The sequence below is a fragment of the Penaeus japonicus genome, unplaced genomic scaffold, assembly GCF_977035675.1.
Source record: "Penaeus japonicus unplaced genomic scaffold, GWHDUDI00000001_assembly GWHDUDI00000009, whole genome shotgun sequence".
Taxonomy (NCBI): domain Eukaryota; kingdom Metazoa; phylum Arthropoda; class Malacostraca; order Decapoda; family Penaeidae; genus Penaeus; species Penaeus japonicus.
Window position 1 is genome coordinate 9882186 of NW_028234411.1, and position 10000 is coordinate 9892185.

Sequence of the window (10000 nt, forward strand, 5' to 3'; positions counted from 1 at the left end):
TCTTGCCCTCCTTCACCCCTCCCCTCCACATACTCCGCCCATCCTCCTAGCCATCCACCACTCCCCTCTTCCCACAGCCCTCCACCACTCCCCTCTTCCCACAGCCCTCTACCACTCCCCTCTTCCCCCAGCCCTCCACCACTCCCCTCCTCCCCCAGCCCTCCACCACTCCCCTCTTCCCCCAGCCCTCCACCACTCCCCTCCTCCCCCATCCCTCCTCCTCCCTTCCTCCCTTTCTCCACTCCTCCACCCTTCCGCTTCCCCTTCTCCTCCCCCTCCCCCCTTCCCGGCCCTGCAAATACCACCTACTCGAGGCCACCTGGCAGAGGTCTCGGACAGCTGGCTGACATAATCTGCCGAGGCACGCGACACGCACGCAGCTGATCCGTCTCGTGGCTCGTGCGCTCATCCTCCGTCTGGCATTTCTTTTATCCTGGTAATGTGTGAGACAGTTTCAATCTGTCTCTCAGTATTCTCTTTCTCTCTCTCTTTCTCTCTCTCTTTCTCTCTCTCTTTCTCTCTCTTCCTCTCTATTTCTCTCTCTCCCTCCCTCTCCCTCCCTCCCTCTCTCCCTCCCTCCCTCTCTCTCTCCCTCCCTCTCTCCCTCCCTCCCTCCCTCCCTCCCTCCCTCCCTCCCTCCCTCCCTCCCTCCCTTCCTCCCTCCCTCCCTCTGCTTCTCTCCCTTTCCTTTCCGTATCCTTTCGGGATGATGACATTAGATAAAAAAAAGATGTTTACAATATCTGAGGAATCGTGTTCATTATCTTCATCGTTTTCTCAAGGAAAGTGTAGTAGCCTGGCGGAATAGCACGCGCCAGAAAGCCTCCGTGGAGTTGAACCTCCGTGGAGTTGAACCTCCGTGGAGTTGAACCTCCGTGGAGTTGTACCTCCGTGATGTTGAACCTCCCCGCCCCTCGGAATGGAGTGCTTTGGCCGTGATCCCCGCAATCGGACGAGTTTGGATCTCTGCAGGGTACGTGTGAGGCGGCCAGGGCAGCAGGACTTCTGTGAACGCGAGGCCCTTTAAGAGAGTGTGGACTGAGAGAACTACGATGAAGGAGTGCGAGGCGATGTGAGATGCAACGGGTGCAAATCAATCTGTGTTGAAGGTACCCTGCCCGTGGTGTAGAAAAGATACAATAAAAGGGGGAAAAGGAGAAAGGTAAACGAACGCTGGCCCGAGCGCTGTTGACCAGGAACTGATGGGCAAACACGGGCGAGGAAGTGAGCCCGCGGATCGCAGGGCGTCGGCAGGATGTCGGGGCCTCGGCTTCGGCAGGAGGAGGAAGAGAGGAAGGCCCCTCGAACGGGAAGAAGGAGAAGTGGAAGGAGAACGAACGGAGATAGAAGAGGTGCGGGGCGAGCGCGGCGACGAGAGGAGAGAGAGAGGAAGCGAGGGGAAAAGAAGAGAAAAGGGGAGTAAGAGCGGGAAGAAAGAGAGGGGCGAGTGGGCGAGCGGCCAGGAGGACGGCGCGAAGGGAAGTGACCCCGGCGCTGACGAAGGGAGGCGAAACGGAGCGCCATCGGGGAGTGCCCAGGGAGGCGAGTGGAGAAGATCTGCGCTGGGAAAGGAGTGGAGGAGTACGTCAGGCAGCGAGAGGAGTGAGTGGGGAAACAAGGAAGGCCAAAGAAGGGAAGAAGAGCGGAAGGGCGAGTGGAAAGGGAAGAGACCGAGCAGTGGTGGTGTTGGCGAGCAGAGAAGCGAGGGAGGAGGAGAGGAAGCGGCGCTGACGGAGACTAGCGGAATGAAACTCCATCTGAAAGCCGTGGGAGGTCGATGCCATCCTTCGCAGTCTGGAAGGAAAAGACGTGAGAGACGAAGGAAAAGAGAAGGACGGGTGGACAAGACACAGGTGGGGATGAAGAAGACAGATAAGGGAAGAGAGAAGTCCGAGGAGGGGAGAAATCGAAGAAGAAAGAAGAGAAGTAAAACGAGAGGCGATAATGGTGCAAGGGATTCCACTGAAGCAGCTGGTAAGAGAAGCCGACACCAATCGGCTGCCGGGAGAGCGACGCCGTCAGCGCAGCAGGGAAGAAGTTGCAAGCCGCGAAGGCGACGGAACAGCAGGCCGGCGCCAGAGCCCCATGGCCTGGCCAGCTCTAATCCCACTTCGGCCACCCCGCCTGGACCAAAACCTGTCCCCCAGTCCGCTCGACCCGAGCAAGAGCTCCTCTCCAAATATCGTACTCACTCAAGAACTGAGCCAGAGCTTCCTTCCAAGCAACCCGCCCAAGACCAGAGACGAGTAGAACCCTTTTCCAAGTGCTTGGTGCAGGCAGTACCCGCCCTTGCGTGTCCCAGGGCCGTGCCTTACGTACCAAGGACAAAATGGACGCCTAAAGGGAAGGAGACGAGGCAGAGCAATCGCGCGCGGGGGGTAATCCGTAGCAAACGAGAACAGATGAACAAACATCACAAGCCTCGAAGCAAAAAGCGAACGCATGGCGAGCAGCCACAAGGAGCCGAGCCCAGACAGGCAGCAAAAAGAATAAGAACGAGAGGAGAAGAAATCGGCGGGGAGGAAAAGGAAGGGGAGGAAGAAGGGGAGGGGGAGAAGGAGGAGGAGGAGGAGGAGGCGGAGAGGGGGAAGGAGGCGCCGCCGCCCCAATCCGCACGTGTGGGAGACAAGAGGCAATGTCTTGTCAAGATAAAGGCTTCCCCGGACGAACACAAGCGGACAAGTGTAGCCGGTCAGGAACAAAAGCTGGAGCAGCGACGGGAGGGTTTAGTGGCCCCAGAGCCTGCAGACCAGCAGACAGGTGCAGAGTGTGAGACAGGTGCGAAGGTGGTCCGCGGTATCTACAAGAGTGCCGCGACCGTCAGCAGCGGCCGTCCAAGGATCATCAAAAGAGTTCGCTTGTGAGTGCGTTCCGCCCTGGCCAGATCCAGCGGAGCGTGTGCGTGTGTGTGTGTGTGTTTATGCGTGCGTTTGGGACCCACTGACCTCGTAGTTAGCATCTAACTCTGAAACAACTTGCTCGTTGTTTGCTTGATGATGTTTGAACTAGTCCCGTCAAAGAGACTCATGTTTCCATAAAACGTTCAAAGCCTCATATTCACAAGGTTTATATGTGGCTTCGTGTATGCCAATAAAGGCCAGGTGTATGTGCTTCCGTGGGTGTGCGTATGTGTATGTGTGTGTCTGTGTGTGTGTGTACACGTGACTAACGCACTAACTGTACCCGGGCAACTATAATCAATATTATCATCACGCCGGAATGCTGCCGCCCTGGGTACTCTACAGCCATTGTTTCGTCTGACAGTGCTGTCGTGCTGTCAGTTGCCATGGCTTCATCTCTCTTGTGATATCAGCTGTTACATTTCACCTCTCATGCAGACGCCTCCCTTGCCTCGACTCCCCGCATGCTTTTAGTTGCCCCGGCGCGTTGCCCTTCGCGCTTTTCATTGCCATGTTTCCTTCTCGCTCAGGCTGCCACCAACCATTTCTCCCCTCTCATGCTCTCCCTTGGTAATTCTCCCCTCTCGTGCTATAAGCTGCCATGTCTCCCTCGATTCCCTTACACGCTGTTTTCGCTTCCCCTCTCTCTCGTGCTGTTCTGCTGTTCCACAAACCGCAATCTCTCTCTCTCTCTCTCTCTCTCTCTCTCTCTCTCTCTCTCTCTCTCTCTCTCTCTCTCTCTCTCTCTCTCTCTCTCTCTCTCTCTCTCTCTCTCTCTCTCTCTCTCTCGCTTTCTCTTTATCTTTATCTTTCTCGTTCTTCTTCCTTTTCCTCTTTCTCCCTTCCCCTCTTTCTCTTCCTCCCCCACCTCCTCCCTTATCTCTTTCCCTCTCCTCCCTCCTCCCTCTTCTTCTCTTTCTCTTTCTCTTTCTCTTTCTCTCTCACCCTCATCATTTGTCTCTCTTTCTCTTCCTCATCCTCATCCTCTTCCTATTTCTTCTGTCTTGTCCTCTTTCTCCCTTCTTCATTTCCCTGTCTCTTCCTTTTCCTCTTCCTCTTCCTCTTCCTCTTCCTCTTCCTCCCCCTTCCCTCTCCCTCTCCCTCTCCCTCTCCCTCTCCCTCTCCCTCTCCCTCTCCCTCTCCCTCTCCCTCTCCCTCTCCCTCTCCCTCTCCCTCTGCCTCTGCCTCTCCCTCTGCCTCTCCCTCTCTCTCTCCCTCCCTCCCTCTCCCTCTCCCTCTCTCTCTCTCGCTCGCTCGCTCGCGCGCGCTCGCTCCCTCTTCTTCTCCCTCTTTCATTATCACTCACTCTCTCACTCTCACTCTCACTCTCACTCATTTTCCTCCTCCCCCCCCCCTCCTTTACCGTCAGTTCCCATGTCTTCCGTTGTCATATGTCAGTGGAATCTTGAGAGGCCACGGCGGGACAGCTGGCCACGCGCGCGCCACATGCAAACGCAACCCAAGTGGTCGGGGCTGATTGCTACTGGCCCTGACTGACGGTAGCAACGCCAGGAAACGTTTTGGCATACAGGTTCTAGAGGCGCTGCGGAGAGGAGAAAGAAGAGGGAGCGTTGAGAGAAGAGAGAGGGGAGTGGGAGTAGGAGTAAGAGTAGGAGTAGGAGTAGGAGTAGGAGGAACAGTAGGAGTGGGAATAGGAGTAGGAGTGGGAGTAGGAGTAGGAGTAGGAGTAGGAGTAGGAGTGAGAGAGAGAGACAGACAGTCAGTCAGTCAGTCAGTCAGTCAGTCAGTCAGTCAGTCAGTCAGTCAGTCAGTCAGTCACACACACACACACACACACACACACACACACACACACACACACACACACACACACACACACACACACACACACACACACACATAGACGTCCAAGGTTTAAAAAACCGCCATTTCAAATCAGCAGTCATTTTAGTACACTTGCGATTATCCTACACGACGCATTCAGGCAGATGCCGTGCTTAGATATAGGTCTAGTATTTGCGTGCGCGTGCGAGGGTGTCGTGCGTTCACCGGGCCCTATGTCACCCCGGGTCCCGCACACGTGCTGTGCAAGCAGCCGTGTCCACACAAGCACACGGGACACCGAGCGCCTGCGATGTCCTCCCCGCCGCGAACCTGGTTCCCCGGTCGGCGGCAGGTCGCAGGATCTGTTAAAACACTCGTGCTCCTTGAGACTCTCCGGGGAAGCAATTATCCCGATTATCCTGAAGGGCGAGATTCCCGTCCTTTTACGTGCGCTGCTCCAGATACTGTGCTCTTTGCCGGATGGCGCTCGCGACGGTGCAGGAGGGGGCGGGGGAAGAGAGTGCTACGGCGTGTCCGTACTTGGCTTTTTCCTCTCTCTCTCTCTCTCTCTCTCTCTCTCTCTCTCTCTCTCTCTCTCTCTCTCTCTCTCTCTCTCTCTCTCTCTCTCTCTCTCTCTCTCTCTCTCTCTCTCTCTCTCGTTCTCTTCCCCCATCCTCTTCCCCCATCTCCCCCTCTCTCTTTTCCCTCCCTCCCCCTCCCCCTCCCCTCCCCCTCTTCCTCCCCCTCTTCCTCCCCCTCTTCCTCCCCCTCTTCCTCCCCCTCTCCCTCTCCCTCTCCGTCAGTCCCAGACACACAGACACTCTCTCATCCCACTTACTCATGTAGGTCACTGATACCGTACCTAGTATTTTGTGCATCGTGTGTTTTTCAAGTGTTCACTCCTCGGTTCGTTATCTCAGATGTATGCTGTGTTTTCTTTCCCGTGGAGTTGTGGAGTCACGCGTGTGCAGTTTGATCCTTCGTTAGCATTCCTTCGGTGCCAAGAGGGGAGGCAGGTTCGGTGCGGGATCAGGCGTTTCGTGGATGGTCACTGCATGCGAGGCGAGGCGAGGTGAGGCATGCGCTGGAGGCTCGACACTAGAGGGGTTTGTTCCCTGCCGTGCATGAGATGATGGCATCCTCCTGCTCCTTGACCTTGACTTGGCGTGCCTGTCGTTACCCGTGAAGGAAAGGTTATCTGGCGAGGACAAAAGGTCGTGTAGTGAAGGAAAGGTCGGCTGGTGAACGAAAGGTGAACAAGAACACGTGCGGCATGAACAAAAGATTATGTGGTGAATGAAAGGGGGAAAAATGTTGTTTGATAACAAAAGTTTTCCACCGTGAGCGAAAAAGGTCATCTATCATGAACAAAAGGTCGTTTGCTGAACAGCAGATCCGCCGGTGAAGGAAGGCCCCCGGGTTGAAGGCAGGGCTTCGTTAGTTCCATATCTTGAGCCTCTTTCGTAGCATCATCGTGACTTCGTCCATATAGTCGTTTTCCCCACCTGTAGTTTTCCTAGTATTCTCCATTCAGTCATCCAGTTGTGATAAACTGATTTTTTGTCGTGCATGATTAAAGTAGGACATTCCTTTGAGTCGTTGAGCATTTTTTTTTTTTTTTTTGCCTAATCTTTCTTCTCCTGATTTCACTTGTGGTTGCCGGGATGAATGTTCTTTGGAAGTTTGATTGGGCAGTGGACTGGTGGATGAATGGGTGGGGGAGCTGGGAGATCAGTTGAGTGTGATTCGGGCGCAAGGAGGACGAGGGACTGTGTAGTCGAATGGCAACCCAATACTTTGCGTTACTATTTGATTAGAAAAAATCTCGTGGTGGCGAAAATACATTGCTTCGTGTCGTTCCGCAGAAGAGTTCAGTTTTTGCCAAGTAGAACGCAGTTGGCACAGCGAATAAACGTTGGCCTTACGAATGTCGAAAGCAGAGATTCCTCGCGTGTTGCGGCGCTGGTAAGGTCGCGATTCCGCTGTTTATGTAGACAGAAGCCCACTTGTACTCCTCGTGGTCCCCGAGCCTGGACTTCGTACCATAATGATACGCTTGTTGGGGAGCCGTCTGTTGCTGGCCGACGCATTCTCACTCGCATTGCCTCGGAGATCGTCTGAGGCGACACTTTCCCCCTCCGGCCGTGCCATTTTTACGTACTTCACTACCTATCAAGATGGCCCTCCCCCCTCTGCTAGCCATGTTTTCGCACCGCACTCCTTGCAACCCATCCTGCCTTGCACAGGATGGGTTGCTCGCTTGTTGCCTGTTTGCTTCTATTATTGTTTTATTGGGTTTACCTCTTTTCTTTACCTAACTCTAATACTACTTGCTGCAGTGGAGGAGCATGGACGTGTATTGTGTTTAATAATTCTTAACGCTTCTTAACGTAAGTTTGTTGTTCCTTGCGTGTGTTGGAGTAAATGATAATCATTTTCTAACACATTTGTCATTTGTCAGAAAAGGAGAAGAGGAGAAAGAGAACGGAATTGGACAGTGAAATAGTTGTGGAGGATATGAAATGAAGACAAAAGAAAGGAAGAAAGGAGAAGAGGGTTAGGGAGCAGATTGGAAGTGATGAGGAGAGGAAAGTCGAATGCAAGGAGGGTGGAGGAAGAAGCATTGGACACTTGTTGGCCTCCCACTTTACCGACGCTTATTTTTGTACAGGTAGTGAGTGAGACGCACCATAGGCGTCTCGTCTGTCCAGGGTCCGCCTTGCCGCGTCTCCGAAAGCGTGCCTTCAATCGCGAGCTTGCAAACCATGAAATATCAAGCGAACACGCATAATCGTAATGGGGAACAAATTGACTTGGCTTGTTCATGGATTTTCATGACTTTGTATTGCAAGCAAACTGCAAAGAAGCGGCAGGTTCGCGAACTGTGTCCAGAGGATGTTGTACTTGGCCATGTCTTTGAAGTTTATGAACCTTTTTCAATTCGACTTTGTGAGAAATTATGTTTGTATGTATGAGTGTCTACTGTATATACGAACTTATTGAACCTTCGTCCTCGTGTGAATCAATAGAGATGGGCCTAACTAATCTCATATTTACAAAAAAAATCTTGTTCTCGTGCAGGATGTGGTAACGAATGGATTACCTCCCCTAACTTGTTCCACTACGCTTCCGTTTCGAGCAGAGTTCTCGTATATTCAATTTCACTCGGAAGATGAGTTGAATGAGTTCCAGTCCGGACGCGGTGGATGTGCACAGACGCGAGACCTCTTGCATCACCGCTCCCGACACTGTCTGACATGTGTTTATACTTGAGGCTTTCAGGATTTTTTTTTTTTTTTTTTTTTTTTTTGGGGGGGGGGGCGGTAACGGAAGATTTGGCGTAAAAGAAGAGTCGGAGAGGGTCGCGTTGCCTCGGGGCACACCATTTACTGTGTAAGATCCTTGTCTTTCCCTGTCTTTCCCCTTGACACTGGGGGCGTTGCCCGCTGAACGTGGAAAGGCTCCAACAGAGGTGCTGTTCATTCATCTAAGTGTTATCAGTAGCATGGCATTCCTTTTTTGTTGTCTTGGTGTCATTGTTTTTATTATTAAGAATACATTTATCTTTTTTTTATGTGTGTATGTGTGTGTGTGTATCTGGGTTCACTAACGTGATGTCGTTTGTTCTTTGCAGCGGTGTGGGAGGAGAGTGGAGCGCGTCGTCCCCGTGTTCCTCCCTGACTTGCTCGCCGCCGCCCCGCCCGGAGGACCTCGACGACTGCTGCACGGGACCCGCACCCCCGCCCGCTGCCCACCCCACGCCCTCGCCCGCGCCCACGCCCGGGGCCCAACCCACTCCAACCCCGCACTCTTACGGAGGCCATGCGGGCCAGCTGACGTGCATGGCGCCCAATGATGGCTCGGGCGTGCGGGTGGGGCGGAAAGGCGGCCACGACGGGGACCAGTTAATGGGCAGGATCGGCCCGGGCGGCCAGGTGGGCCAAGTGGGTCACACGCCACACAAGGACCGCCCCCCGGACACGCCCACCGCGCTGCCCCTGCGGGTCACGCGCCGCAACACCCCGGAGGACGTGGCGGCGCACCGTCGTCGCCGCCTGCAGGTTGGGCACATCCGGAAGCGGACCGGCGAGGACGCGACGATGGGCGGCGAGAGGCGCGCCAAGCTTCCCCGGGCGTCCCCCCCGCCCTCGCCCGTCAACGGCGTGCGGCGCGTGAACGGATGCATGAACGGCAGCATGAACGGCGAGGAGGCCTTGCTGGACCGGTTGGGCGGGCTTGCGGGCGCGGGGGACAAGCGCGGGCGGCACCACACCCGCACGCACGCCCACAACAACCATAAACACAACGGTATCGCGGGTGACGCGTTACACAATGACGTCGACCACTTGTTAGGTAAGAACGGTGTCAAGTGTTTTAACGGTACCCTCAATGAACGAATCAACGGCACGGTAAAGCCCGAGCGCATGAACGGCTCCGCGAAGCCCGAACGTGTGAACGGAACGACCAAGTCTGAACGTTTGAATGGCACCATAAGAAGTGAACGTATAAATGGCACCGTGAGAAGTGAACGCGTGAACGGCACGGTCAGAAGTGAGCGCTTGAACGGCGCTATTCGCCCGGAACGCGTCAATGGTGTGCGGCGAGTGAGCGGCGAGCATCACAGGCGTAAGGCAGACCTCCAGACCAACAACAACACTGAACCGCCCATGGTCTTGCCCACCACGCCCACCCTCCTCAATGACGCCCGGACCCCCCACCCCCGCCCCCACCCCCCCAACGCCGCCAAGCGTGTATCTCAGGGAACCCCACACCCCACTCAGGGCTTAACTTTGAGCTGTGATGCCGGTCTAACGCCGCCCACCACTACTACCCACACCCCCTCCGCGGCCGCCCACCAGCCGCCCCTCTCGCCCACCTCGGCTCGCTGCTCGGCTAAGTCCTCCCCTCCGCCCGCCTACACCAACGGCACCGCCCACTCCACCTGCAAGAGTAGGAGCAGCTCGGCCAGTTCTGGCGCTGGATCCTCTGTTCCTAGCCCCGCCCCCAGCCCCGCCCCGAGTCCAGCCCCGAGCTCCGCCCCCAGCTCCGGAACCTCCACGCCCACGCCCACGCCCACCGTGAGGTTCCCGCCCCCGGAGAAGAAGGAAGCTGCCGACGTGTGCCGCTGGCGAGACTGCAACCAGGTCCTGGATCCAACCACCTCCCTGCTCGAACACATACAGGTACGTGTCGCCTGGTGCGCTCCGGGTGCCCTCGCTCGACCTGTGCCCACTGCTCTCGCGGGGCACAGGGCCAGACTCTATGCAGGTCCGCTATGCAGGTCGCCAGGAGCCATTATATAGCAGTTGTCTCAA

At 55.5% G+C, this 10000-nt stretch overlaps 1 protein-coding gene across 5 annotated transcripts in view; it reads left to right on the forward strand.

Annotated features, from left to right (window-relative positions):
• The window catches only part of LOC122248226 (uncharacterized), a 235710-nt gene that overhangs the window by 190296 nt on the left and 35414 nt on the right, over window positions 1-10000 (forward strand). For all 5 annotated transcript variants that reach the window (XM_043008110.2, XM_086539697.1, XM_086539698.1 and 2 more), the window contains exon 2: window positions 8320-9868. In XM_043008110.2, coding sequence (XP_042864044.2) covers window positions 8320-9868 — 1549 coding nt within the window. The remainder of the gene's footprint in view (window positions 1-8319; window positions 9869-10000) is intronic.